General features: G+C 40.8%; 2 protein-coding genes and 1 long non-coding RNA gene across 3 annotated transcripts; 2 read left to right on the forward strand and 1 right to left on the reverse strand.

Annotated features, from left to right (window-relative positions):
- The first annotated feature begins 308 nt into the window (after positions 1–308).
- Positions 309–4,582, forward strand: LOC5516569 (COP9 signalosome complex subunit 5). Its single transcript, XM_001636575.3, has 9 exons — positions 309–557; positions 663–714; positions 1,177–1,359; positions 1,711–1,839; positions 2,288–2,353; positions 2,426–2,511; positions 2,978–3,089; positions 3,367–3,512; positions 3,891–4,582. Exons 1-9 carry the CDS (start codon positions 424–426, stop codon positions 3,982–3,984), a joined length of 1,002 nt encoding a protein of 333 aa, XP_001636625.1. The 5' UTR covers positions 309–423; the 3' UTR covers positions 3,985–4,582.
- A 1,419-nt stretch (positions 4,583–6,001) lies between these two features.
- On the reverse strand, positions 6,002–6,782 carry LOC5516570. Its single transcript, XM_001636642.3, has 2 exons — positions 6,630–6,782; positions 6,002–6,457 (listed from the first exon to the last, which is right to left on the reverse strand). Exons 1-2 carry the CDS (start codon positions 6,780–6,782, stop codon positions 6,002–6,004), a joined length of 609 nt encoding a protein of 202 aa, XP_001636692.2.
- A 1,186-nt stretch (positions 6,783–7,968) lies between these two features.
- Positions 7,969–12,238, forward strand: LOC125561930. Its single transcript, XR_007307634.1, has 2 exons — positions 7,969–12,072; positions 12,179–12,238. It is a non-coding gene; the product is annotated as an uncharacterized LOC125561930 (long non-coding RNA).
- Positions 12,239–14,285: the final 2,047 nt, after the last annotated feature.

Below are 14,285 nucleotides of genomic sequence, written 5' to 3' on the forward strand. Positions count from 1 at the left end.
ACGCGGTGCTACTATATTGGCGATTTTTGGACGTGATATTATGGTATTTGTGAGTCTTAAATGCGATACTACGGTTTTTGAAACGGTGAAATGTGAAAAGGCCATTTTTCGGTCCGTGAATGAAAAGCCATTTTTCGTGTTCGTGAAACGTGATCCATTCCCCCTTTACCACCCTGTTCTTAGCTCTGTTTCTATTCGTGGTTAAGTTGTGCGCTGCTCCTCGACTGGGATGGGGAGGATCGCGGGCGCGCCAAAACCATTGATCACACGGCCGGCTCTCCACATCGAGATACCTGTGTTGTTGTTACATCATTAGGGGACTGGGGCGAATTCGTGGACAATCTCCGTTTTGTAGATAAACTTCTTTCTGTTTCCTACTGAAAATTACTCAAAACAGGCCAAAAATATCTCACTGCTGTCGAGATGGACAGCGCAATGGCTATGAAAAGCTGGGAGCTTGCCAACAATATTGAAAACGTGAACGGGATTGACGAAATATTCAAATACGACCGCCAACAACAGCAAGAGATCTTGCAGGCCAAACCCTGGCAGAAGGAGTAAGATTTACTTGTAAAGTTTAGCCTTGTAGTAGCTTATTACCTAGTATTAATATATAATATGATTGTATGTATTATGGTATGATTGTATTATGCTATTTCTAGTCCTCACTACTTCAAGAATATAAAGATATCAGCATTAGCCCTCTTAAAAATGGTAAGTCATTAAAACGTCTAGTGAAGAAACTAAGCTATGATGCTGAGGATTTTTTTAATACCCCACGAGAAATTATGGACAAGACAAGTTACCATGAATCCAAACATGCTTACATAGGTTTGTGTTGGTCTGGGAGCATTGTTGTCTGCACATGTTACAAAGGTGTCATGTCAGATCAAAGTTTTCTTTATTTTCAGGCTTCTAAATGTCTTTAATCCACTGGCAAACAAAGTAGACATGTTGAGATGCTTACCACATGTAAAAAATCAGTTTTAAATACACTAGTTTCAATCATAAAAAGAATGAAAGGAAAAGTTTATTTTCCTTCCTACCCTTGCTCCACTTATATTTGTGTGATTTTCACGAGCACATGAAATCTAAATTTTCCATTCTCCTCTTTGCTTCCTTTACTAGTGAAAAGCCAAACAAATAAAAATAATATCCTGCAATATTTTACTGTAGGTGATGCATGCCCGCTCTGGAGGCAACTTGGAGGTTATGGGTCTAATGCTTGGCAAAGTTGATGGTGATACCATGATTGTTATGGACGCCTTTGCGCTGCCTGTGGAAGGGACAGAGACCAGGGTTAATGCACAGGCTGCAGCATATGAGTACATGGCTGCATATATTGAATCTGCTAAATCAGTAAGTTTAAATAAATTGTTTTAGATTCTACTGAGTAAGTGTGTGTCTAGTGAGTAATTTATTATAATGAATTGATCTGTGATTCCTTAGTAAGGGCAGAACCTAAAGAAACAGTATTTGGGATGCACATCGCCTTGTTATGCCAAGTCTGGGAATACGCTATCAGAAATTAGAACCAATTCAGGGGCTGGAATTTAACTAGTGTATTTTCAACTACAGAAGTTCAAAATTTCAATCAATTTTGAATATGACTACCTTTTGATTTTTAGTAATCAAATGAAAAACTTGGTCCTAGTTTGGAGAAGAGTGTATGTTAACCTTCCTTTCACACATAATATATTATTCCTTTAGGTTGGAAGGCTAGAGAATGCTATTGGCTGGTACCATAGCCATCCTGGGTATGGGTGCTGGCTGTCTGGCATTGATGTTGGTACTCAGATGGTAAACCAGCAATTCCAGGAACCATTTGTCGCCATTGTAGTAAGAACTTTTTATTTCTAAGTAGTTGTTTTGTGCAAAAGCAGCATAAGGTTGCAGTGTATGTCAGAATCCATGTGTCTATATGGATGTTATGGTACATCATGACTTATGTATCAATGAAAAAAAAACCCTTTCTGTAACACCTATGTCAATGTTAGAAGCCACATGATATCTCTTTCCGTAGAAATACTAAACATTATTTTAAACTTGATTTTTAAGTACCATCAAAGCTTTCGTAAGTGATCAACTGGGGGATGGAAAATTGTGACTGTTTATCAGAGCTGCTTGCCTTGGAGGAAGAATGCACATTTTATATTCACCAAGCTTAAAGTCTGTAGATCGGACTTGCGTGAAAATGTTGCTTTGTTTTTACACTCATAGAACCTTGAATTTACTTTCTTCAGGGTGAAGGGTACTTGTATGTTTAAAAAAAGTTGCTTCCTTACAGATTGATCCTACAAGAACTATATCAGCTGGAAAGGTAAACCTTGGGGCATTCAGAACATACCCAAAGGTGAGTCGTAGGCAGGCAAAGACAAACCAAATTTAATGACTTTACACTAATGGACATATTGATTTTCTTCAGGGATATAAACCACCAGATGAGGGGCCTTCTGAATATCAAACTATACCACTCAACAAAATTGAGGATTTTGGAGTCCACTGCAAACAGTAAGATACAGTATACAGTACAGTAATTTGTAAAATACTGTACAGTACCAGTTAATGCTGTGGTTGAGAATTAGATACACATTCAATGACAACTCACCAATTCATAATTACTGTTAGTACAATAGTCACCCACATATAGGAGTTCACATATAGAAGTCACCCACATATAGGAGTTTTTTTTCTAAATTATACAGGTTCTTATGTAACCAGCCTTATATTTACTAATAAAGGACAAGTACTACTGTGCAAGGTTATTAAGGGAGTCCTTAGAAGTGATGTTGATTGTGTATAAACAAAAATAATTAAAAAAATAAAATAATCCTATACTAAATTTGTGCTAATCATGTGTTTATGCTATAATTTTGTGCAAATACAGTGGTCCCTTGACTTTGTTTGCAAGAAATTGATTGTGTTCATGAATATAGTTTTTAATATTTCTGACTTTTTCATTATACTTTCCTTACAGATACTATTCTTTAGAAGTGTCATATTTTAAGTCATCTCTGGATCGTAAGCTATTGGACATGCTTTGGAATAAATACTGGGTCAATACTCTGTCATCATCTAGTTTACTCACTGTAAGCACAGTATTTAAACTTCATCTTATTTTCCCACGTTTTGTGTTTCTCCAAAAAAGATTGAGGGTGAAATGATATGGAGGGGAAAGGATTGATTTCAGGGAATATTAACTCAACTTGTTCCCACCCTACTGTCTTTAACTAGTCTTTGTCCAATTGCCAAATGCTATTTGCATACATTTTGTATAATTTTCTTTTCAAGCCATTTATGCTGCCACCTTCAATCACCAAGTGTATGGTTTTTTTTATGAAATACATTAAATGTTTAACTTCACAGAATGCAGATTACACAAACCATCAGATTGCTGATCTATCTGAGAAGCTGGAGCAAGCAGAGTCCCAAGTTGGCAGAATGGGTACTTTTGTCGCTGGCATGGAGGAACGCAAAGATGAAGGCAAACTAGCCAAAGTTACCAGGGACAGGTAATTTGTAGCTCATACATAAAAAGTGAAGAATTTCTGTGTAATAATACAAAATTTAGTATCATAGAATACTTATCCCCCCCCCCCCCCAGTCCCCCAAATAAGCCTACCTCATCATCATCATCATCAGCAGCAGCATCATCATCATCATCACCCTTTGGCCCTAATGGCCTGGATAATCTCTCTTCACATGCTTCGGTCTGACATTGCACTTGGCAGTTTCTGCTGAGGTGTCCTTGTTGGCTTAGAGATTGAATCCTAGCTCTGCATGAGGTCCAGAAAAAACTTTATATCAAGGAAATTAGTGAAGTGCTGTACATTCATAAAAAAGGGTTTTAATTGAAGGAAATTCTAATGAGCATTCTACTTGCTCTTCAGTTCAAAATCTGCAATAGAGGCTGTCCATGGACTGATGTCACAAGTGATTAAGAACAGATTATTCAACCAAGTTGGACTGGCATCCTTGCATTAAGATCCTGCATACCCATAGTACCCTAGCCTGCTTGAAAGCATTAGTGCAAGAAACCACATCTTGATCATGTTGTATGCCTGATACGACACCTGTGAACAGGATCAGAAGAAAACTGTACAGGACCCGAAATGATCCCAGGACCCGAAACGATCCCCAAAAGTACCCCAACTGATCCCGGGGCCCGAAACGATCCCCAAGAGTCCCCGAAATGAACCCCAAGGAATTACAGTAATGGACAACTAAAGGAATGTGTAAGGATTGGCTTTCAGTTTTAAAAACATATGAAACATTTAGCTTTGTTTGTGTTATTAAAAGGAAATTTAAATTAACTAAAACTATAGTATTAAGATTTTTATATACGACTGCGGGGGAAATACAGTGGTTGAGTCAGAAATTGGGGTCAACTAACAATTCCTGTGATAGTAATTTGAGGAGCCCGGCGTGGATAAATCATTTTTACATAACAAGCCATAAAAGAAAGTCTTTACAGATGGGACATGCTGCTTTACATAGGAAGCGAAATGTATTAAAGTTATTTTGGATCAATTGGACTTTAGGGCCACCAGGTATTGGCATTATAAATAAAAGGTATCTGGTATACCCGATGAATTTGGTGTAGATTAAAACAGTTACATTTCATCGGGCAAAAGTAATAGATGTCGGGTAAAACAAAATATAAATACCCGATGAAGCGTTATCGGGTAAAACAAAATATAAATACCCGGTAAAGCATTATCAGGTTATCGGGTAAAACAAAATATAAATACCCGATGTAGCGTTATCGGGTAAAACAAAATATAAATACCCGATGTAGCGTTATCGGGTAAAACAAAATATAAATACCCGGTAAAGCGTTATCAGGTTATCGGGTAAAACAAAATATAAATACCCGATGTAGCGTTATCGGGTAAAACAAAATATAAATACCCGATGAAGCGTTATCGGGTAAAACAAAATATAAATACCCGATGTAGCGTTATCGGGTTATCGGGTAAAAGAAAATATAAATACCCGATGAAGCGTTATCGGGTAAAAGAAAATATAAATACCCGATGAAGCGTTATCGGGTAAAACAAAATATAAATACCCGGTAAAGCGTTATCAGGTTATCGGGTAAAACAAAATATAAATACCCGATGAAGCGTTATCAGGTTATCGGGTAAAACAAAATATAAATACCCGATGAAGCGTTATCGGGTAAAACAAAATATAAATACCCGGTAAAGCGTTATCGGGTAAAAGAAAATATAAATACCCGGTAAAGCGTTATCAGGTTATCGGGTAAAACAAAATATAAATACCCGATGAAGCGTTATCGGGTAAAACAAAATATAAATACCCGATGAAGCGTTATCGGGCAAAACAAAATATTTTTACACTTCCGTTCACTTTAAAACAACCGGAAGTGCGTTGCTCTGGCAGAATAATGTGTTCATCAGCCAGGCAAAACGGATTATCTATCGGCTATCGCCTACGTTTGTTTTTTCAACCTCGCACTTACTCAAAAAGCAAAACATACAACAAACAACAACAACAATTTTTTATTTACATTTATCTTACATACATTCTTTTAAGGTATAGAATAAAACTGGGTACTGGCATCTGAAATAACTTAAGGGTTAACTAGGGCAGACCCCAGAAAAATAGGTAAAATGTGCGGTAGGTCAGGACACACACACACACACAGACATATAGAAACGAAACTATAAACCTAAGAGTGGTATCTGTTTCAAAACAGAATTATGAATGAGATTTTAAGAGCATCAATAGTGCTCCAAGAAAATTAGGTTCCTTTTGAAAACAGACAAATGAGAATTCTTGACGTTTTCGTCTAAGAGTAAGGCTACTCTATACATCCTCATTACTATTTGACATAGAATTATAATGTGACTTTGATAATAATGCATGGCTGCTGGTCCCCTCTCATTTCTATGCCGAATGAAATAAGATATTATTCTGGAACTCCAGAAGGGTATCATCAGGTGCCACCTGACTCATTGTCGCCAGCATCTAGCATTTATACGGGAAACTGTTGACGGAGGATACCAAGGAAGGGATAGAAGGTACCCCTGTTAGAAGCGCGCCAGTCCCTCCAGGTCTGCTCGTCGAGGTAACTCTGGAGGTGCACCCTGCGAATCCCCCGCCGTTCTTTTACTGTGCTTTTAAGGCGGGACCATAAAGATTCGATGTTTTGGGTGTGTACACCGGTTATCGGATCGACAAAATTGTACCGGTGTACAACAACCCCTTGATTGGCCACGACATTTGGCAATCGGGCCTGAAGGCGTCTATACGCCGCCCAATCATCGGAATGGACCGTGGAGCCCGGAAGTAGCGCTCGTTGGATGATTGGGAGGAGCGTCTCGGCATCTCTCCGTGGAACAAGCTGGAAATATCCTCTGGAAGGGGAATAGGCGGTGGATAGCACGCCAAACACCCAATTTTCGCGCATTGGCGGTCTTCCACGGTTGTACTAAAATGGACAAAGAAAATAAAAAATACATGACACAATTTATCGAATAAAATAAAACATAAATACCAGGTAAAAAAGGTTGTACTCCCCTTTTTATCTCAGAATTTTCATATCGCATCCCGGGTAATAATAAATAAATATCTTATATTAGTAGCTGTTAGGTAAGACATACCTTTGGCTTGTGGTTGAATCTGCTCTCGTCTATCTGGCAGACAATGCCGGGCCCTCCGAATGGTATTACAGGGCGTCGTCGCAAATCTTCTGCGCAGATGTCTCTGATCCTAGCAGATATATGGCCCACAGCCCGTTCACTTACATCCCACATCTCTGCGGATGTCTTCTGTTTCAACTTTTTTGCCCAAGAATGAATTATGATGACAATTTTGGAAAGTTCAATTCTTGGGAACTCGGCGAAGAAGGATCCATTCCTCACCGATGTCCTGCGATGACAGTTTGGACACCTCCTGTTTAATATGAAATTCAAAGTAAGCAACCACAACGATAATATTTTTGTTGGGGTTTGTGATCTATCTATTAGTACGAAGCCTGCTGCTATTTGTTTGGTATTTCTGGATTCATGTGACCAAATAGAGAGCTAGCCCGCGTGCAGCAGGAAATAAACCTTGGTTATAACCGAACTATTCCACGATATATATTTCGCGACACTTTTAAAATCGCAAAATTAAAATGACGTCAAAATTAAGTGCAATAAGGTAGTACGTTACGCAGTCAAGCAGGGAGTAAAAATACCACAATAATGGGGAGAAAGGGTATTATTCTAAATGTGATGTGACCTTTCTACTTTCATCGCGTTGAGTATTTTATTTCAAGTTCCGAGTAGGTTATCAGCTCTACTCTGATTGTGGTCTATGGTCTATTCGCAATCAAGTTCGTTGCTCTTATTTTCTCGGTAGGATTGCTTGTGAGCGTTCGAAAATGTTGCTTCTTGATGAATTCTGTGAATTTTCAAGGCGAATATATATATATATTTTAAAATCCGGTTTGTACTAATCCAGTCCAGAAAAAGTTTGTCTGGATTAAGGCTGAATTCTAAATGGCAATGCACAGCAAATATGTTTCTTCTTTCTTCACAACCTTTATATTAGGTACGCACCCCTCTGAATACTTGGCATAAATAAGTTAATAAATTTTCAATGAATAATTGCAATAGACAATAATCAATCGATAATTACTCACTAGTTTCATTGTTGTAGTTAGGTGATAATGCTTTTACTAATCATATCAATTGTCGACAATTTTCAGATTTATCATTTGTACCTGGCATGTTGAAAATATAAAACATAGTCAATATATTTTTAAATTTACTAATTATATCTTACCACTCTAGATCCCGTGCAATTGGGTTTCTATTTGTCACCAAAATAAATCCAATCCTCATTTGTATCTTGAGCTGGAGGAGGAACAGCCGAAGAGGTATAAGCAAGACTGTTGCAGGGAGGGCACACAAATCTGATATCTCACTCCAAAACTCTTGTGCTCTGGAGTATGAACTGCTTCTACCTAAAGAATGCATTAAAGTAGAATCTTTCATACTTACAAGTTGAAAATGACAATTTCGTCCACGGCTTATATAACATAAATTTAGTTTTGTTCTAAGAATTTAACTTTCATAGCTGTCAACTTCACTTTAGGAAAAACCTTGAGAAAATACAGTGAATGTATCAGAAGTACCAAGATGCAGGAGAATACAGTAAATGTATGGATATTTTCAACAAATTAGGCTTGGGAAAAGGTTCGAAATCTTTGCCTGATCATTATCCTATTTTAGTCAAAAAAGGGTAGCACTGCACCCATGTATTTAAATCCTCTGATGTTGTTACTATAACAGGTATATTATAATCTGCAATATTTACCTTGACGGTCCGTGTGAAGCTGGCGAGCTGACACTACGAAAAGCCAAGGGCATAATTTCGTACACCGGCGGGGACTGAGCCCCACTCAGAGTAACAATCTGATGCAAATTTAGTAAGCTGAGATCTGTTAGATAGGAAATCTATTATCCAATTAACAATACTAGCTGGAAGATTGCACTGGCTACGTAACTTTGTATCAAGTATACTATGATCTATAAGATCAAAAGCTTTACGATAGTCCAATAATAGAGTTCTCACAGCGGCTCCATTACCATCAGTACTTGTCGACCAGTGATGTAACATGTTGATCAGCGCCATCGTATTTGATGATTGTGGGATAGCACCATACCCTCAGATACTTTAGAAGAGAGAGAGAGAGAGAGATGCCTTTTTTAATGAGGGATTCACTTAATATCACAATGATAATGTACGCATGGCCCTAGAAACTACAGGCGTCAGTGATATTGGCCTTAGTTCTTTCTGGAGGTCAACTACTTGTTTCTTTTTGGGTAGAGGAGTTACGTCGGCCATCTTCCAAATGGAGGGAAGGCGCTGCTCTGCATAAGAGGTGTTCAGGATATCGGTGATGGGATACGACACAAGATCAGAGTATTCCTTAAGCAGCCAGTTGGGTATTCTATCCGGACCGCAGGCCTTTCTTGGGTTCAGTCTTTCTAACGCCTTCTGCACACGTCAGACGTCACACGTCAGACACTGTCAGAAACAGGGGAGAGTGGAACTCCAGTGATACCCGCTCAAGAGGAATGGGTAACTTGTACTCTTCCAATGGCTCGAGCAGGGTTGAATTGGTGGCATTTGCTTGTTCGCTGGGAGGCATGTTCTTCGATATTCCTTCGATGTTGATCTGGCTAGCCAGATACAGTACAATTCTACGAGAAAAGCCCAGACGTCACCCTCGACCGCATGCCCCTCTGTCCAGCCTGTCTTTGAAGGGTAAAGTAAAGCTGAAGCATCACTCTCTGCCACTTTGCATTTCCTTCGGCAAAACCGTTGAATCAGGGGCCACCAAAAATTCCCTTGGATAGTTGTCGATGAATATATCCGTGCATGATTGTGTGTTGCCTTTCAGGAACTCCAGCACTGGGCCTATCAACGTGTACTCGGAGGAAAAACGTAAGGGCGCTTCATCTCTTCGAGGACCAAGTCATGTCCTACGCAAACACGTTTACTCCGAGTGAACCCGGAACGTGTATGGTGTGAAGTGCGGGATGGTTTCCCCGCATTTTCCGTCATGGTGTTAGAATCTAGCAGGAGTGTAGGTCGATGTCTCTTGTTGTACCAGCTTCCACACTCTAGACGCTAGTTTGCGATCCCCTGCTGACAATCTACGCGATGGGGTGTCAGCTGGATTGATGAGAGTCGGAACATAGCGGAGCTGTACATTTAATTCGATTGTCGAGAAGAACAGTTCTTTAAGAGCCACGTTGAGGGCGTGGCTACGACTCCCTTGGTTACTCCAAGCATAGACGACCGCTTGGTTATCCACCAACATTCCAACACGTGCGTTTCTCAAATGACTGCTAAATGCGCGCAAAACATGATTGACCGCTCTAGCTTCCTAGGTTGCAATGTCGAGGGGCATTTCCTCCACTCCGCTGTCCAGTAGTCGGACGTCTCCAGGAGAGGGGTAAGTAATAAGACGACTCCACCCCAACCAGAGAGAGAGGTGCCGACGCCAGTTGCACCTGCCTCTCATCACGCCATGGCAGTGGTTCATCCCATCATTCAAGGAATAACCAGTGGCTATTTCCTCTCTTTCTGGGCGTCAAGAAGGACTTCGATAGTCCCAAGAAATATCCAAGCCGTAGCAAGTGGAAAGCCAATTGGAAAATCGCCGACTGAGCCACCGCCAAGTCTCGTTGTTGATTAGTACCCAGGCTCTCGTACGCTCCCGATCAAGGCGGATTCTAAATTTGCCATTGTGTCTGTCATCGATGTACAGTAGACACGGGATCCCGAGTGATCTGAAGTAATTAGATGCCAAAAGTATCGTGGTGTGGTACACATATGGTGAGTTCCAACCAAACGGATTGTATTGTATACAAAGTATCACCCGCCCCACTGGATGCCAAAGAAGCGGCGACTGGCCTCGGTTGGGAAGAGGTGATCGTAGCCGGATTTGTCGTCGAGAACAGTTTGAAAGGCATCCTTGGAGATTATTGACGTTGAGACAGTTGACGTTGTTCGAGAATATTCTGTGCGGGAGGCGGTCCAAATAATAGCTTTTCCCTTGAAGTGTCGAAAATACGGGAAAATAGATACTTTTCCCGAGATCCATTGCAATACCTGGTCACGGCGTTCAGGTGGGGTGTTTTTAGCAATTTTTCCCCAGTGCCCAAAATGCTCATGCAATTCTCCGGCCACGAAGCTATTCGGGTATCGAAAAACCAAGTCTTCGACTCCCTTTTTTTCTACTAAGGTACTGGGTCCGGTAACTGTTTGCTCCATCTGAGTGTCAGCAGCCATCTCTCTGCTGGCTTGCAAGGGGTTTCCTTCAATATTATCCACTGATCCGTTCTTCTATGAATAAATGGGGCAGAAAACCCCGTACCAGCCAGCAGAGAGGCGGCAGTCCTGACCCAATATCACCGGGAGGCTTTTTGTAGCCATTTTTCAAAACTCCCATCTCTCTGTGGCTTCAAAAATCTGAGACTATATGAAAAATTCTGAGACCAGTAAACCTTGGCTAAATGGTGTTAATGGTGTTATACCCACCCAAACAAGACCAAAAATAATTTTTCTTTTATTTTGTTTTGCTTTATTAATTAACACACGATTGAAGTAAGTATATTAGATACATATCATCGTTCGGCGTTAATCTGGAAGTCTGTGGGCCCTCTCTGGGGGATTGGTATGGGGTCCGGCGTTGCGCTCTCCCCCGCTCCATACACCTAGATATGAAATGCCCTGTCTTGTTGCAATAGTAGCATCGAGCCGCGCCAGGGCTCTAGTTACTCCTTGCCTGTTTTCTGGATGGTCCTGTACGAAAAGAATCCTAAACCTTTGCCAATTGCGTTTCCCCATTGCTTTCTCCACTTTGGCGACCGCACCGAAGGCCGCTTGATGGTCTTTATCACCAAGGAGCCTCAGCATTAAAGAGCGGAAGTACTCTTTTGGGGTAATCTTAACCCGAACCGTCTGGACTTCTCTCCTTCTTTGTCTCTTGCCACATTCTGCAATGTTTCTAGCATTTCAAGAGCCTAATGCTTGTTAAATTCTGAGACCGGCCTTTGCGCGTAGTAGATTGCTTTCCTCTTCAACGCTGAAGTCACTCAGCAAGTTCTGGAAGTCTTTCTTCAACTTCTTTAAAGAACAATAAAGATAGATGTTATGAACATTGAAAATACAAAAAAGAACGTTGATTTAAATTGAACGGATTAGATAGTTTAGACAATTGTTTAGTTGAGTTACCACGGCTTCCTCTGTTTTGAGCACAGCCGCCCTTTCCTATGATTAGACTGATAAGATTTATTGTAGTTTACGCATTTCCCTTTGAGTAAGAGTTTAGGAATGAGGCTCGTCCTACTTTAGGACACGTCCCACCTGCCTATAAATTATAGTACCCATTTAGCAATCTTTAAGAGTTGAGCAGAGAAACCGAAGAGAGAAGAGTTGAGTTGAGAGCCAGAGAAGCAGAGTTAGAGAAGTCAGAGTAAAGTTTGAAGAGTTACAAGCTTACTTGGAGTTGTATTTCTTTAATCCCCGGAGACGAGATCAGACGTAAGTTGAATTTGTAAATATTAATTTAGCCTTTTTGCGATTTACAGAACTGCCTGTAGTCCTTTGGTTTTTATCCTAAATTTGTGAATTGTTAATTACTTCATAGTTATCACCGCATGTGTTCGATAGTTGGACGAGTTGATTGTAATAAACGCTGTTAAATCAAGCTTGGATGACTGTTCTACACTGTGGTTGACACTAAAACGAGCCCACTGCACACTTCCCACAAGTAGCTGCTTTGGAACCGCTTACAATAGACTAAGACGTGTGTTACGCATGATGCGTCTCGATTCCATCTAGTGCTCGGCGGATAATAACAGAATACTGGCATAGCAATTAATGCCCGAACTTACGACGCTAGCAGGCCCCACTCGCTCATTAAGCCGTCACATTCGTTACAGGAGCCCCGAGGGTGTTCCACGTGGGCTGTACAATAAACATACAATCGAAAATGGTAAACCCGGACCCCATTTTAAAACACACCCGAAAGACCCCATAAAAAATGTACAGACGTACCCCCAAGCGATCCACGCAGACCCCATTAAGAGTGTACAGTCGTGCCGTGGAAAGAAACGGTCCACGCGGACCCCATAAGAGCGTACACACATACCCCGCAAACGGTAGACGCGGACCCAATAAAAAAGTACACACGTATTTCGCAAACGGTGGACGCGGACCCAATAAAAAAGTACACACAGACCCAGTAAACGGTAGACGCGGACCCAATAAAAAAGTACACACGTACCCAGCAAACGTGGCCCCCGGCACAGGAGGAACGGGCAACACTCCTGTTGTTGGGGTATTAAAGTTGCCTACTAGAGTTGATGTATTCTCGCAAGGCAAAGCGTATGCGAGAAAAAGTTACAGGCCATAGATTCTGGAGTAGATTACATCAGGGCATTGAAATGTTTTCCTTTGGCGCAATAAATTGATGCGAAACGGATTGGGAAGAGAGCTGTTGAGAGATGGAAAGTTCGGATCCGAATGATCTAAAAAAGTGGGATATCAGTGAGAATAACAGTCCATAATTATGGACCTGATGAAGTATGTGAGACAGTCTGAGAGGTAGGTTGATGGTGAGAATGATGTGAGTGGGGCTGACTTGGGCAAGAAAGAACACTTTTGTAATAATCGTCGCAATTTGTCATACCTGTCGCAATTTTAATAAAATTGACGGAATTTGTTATAACTGATGAAATTGTGAAATTCTATGAACAGGCATAATGAATAACATTTGCATAATCTTCTATGATATTTTTCTTGTTTAATTTTTGTTAGTGACTCGAAATTCTCAGGCGAGTACACAGGGGGGAGCGCAGGGTGCGCGCGAAACCCCCCCCCCCCCCCTGGCAGCTAAAAAGTGGGTCATTTCTTATAAAGGAATCTTCAAATACTATTCTGGTCTGATTCTGGTAAGAATTATGGAGTACACCTGTATATTATGATGATACAAAGCCATGGAAAAGAACACCAAAACCTTTATAGAGATTATGCAGATCCCATCCATTGACATCTTAAGCCAGCTAAAAGGAGAACCAAACAATTTCCAGGCACTGATGGGATCCAAGGGTTCAGATTAAAGCGTTTTACGAACTTGCGAGCCTTAATTCCTGCACCCAGGCAGGAAAAGTACCAGAATGGTAGTCGAGGGGAGACCAATCCACATCATGAAGGAAAAGAACAAAGGAGTTTTGGTTGGGAACATCGCCTGCCTCAACCTCCGTCTGGGGAAACTCTTAACTGGCATCTTTGCAGAAAGGGTCCACGATACCTTTCTGTAAACAACCTTTTGCATGATAAACAAAAAGTTTGCCGCGAAAGCGCTAGAGGTACGAAGGACCATCTTTCTGTATAAAAGCTGTTTTGAAGAGCAATGAACGAAGGAAGACAAATCTATGCATGGAATGGGTGGAGATTTAACAAAGCTTATGAATTTGCTACCCACTCTTGGGTAGTTAAGTGCCTAGGAATAGGTGAGCATGCCCGGGAGAGGGACTTCGAGAAAAACAGACGGATGTGCTCGAGAGCAAAATCAGTTTTTACCCTAAGGGATAGGGGCATTAAGGGCGTGGTAAACAAAACTTCTTACCCCTAAGAGATAGCACATTGGGTAGGAATTTTTAACCCTAAAAACAATGCCCGTTTTAATTCGCTGACGTACCCTGTATTCTATGTTACCGACAATAAAGCCGGAAGTATCAACCGATCAGATG

The sequence above is a fragment of the Nematostella vectensis genome, chromosome 4 (genome assembly GCF_932526225.1).
Source record: "Nematostella vectensis chromosome 4, jaNemVect1.1, whole genome shotgun sequence".
NCBI classification, from domain to species: Eukaryota; Metazoa; Cnidaria; class Anthozoa; order Actiniaria; family Edwardsiidae; genus Nematostella; species Nematostella vectensis.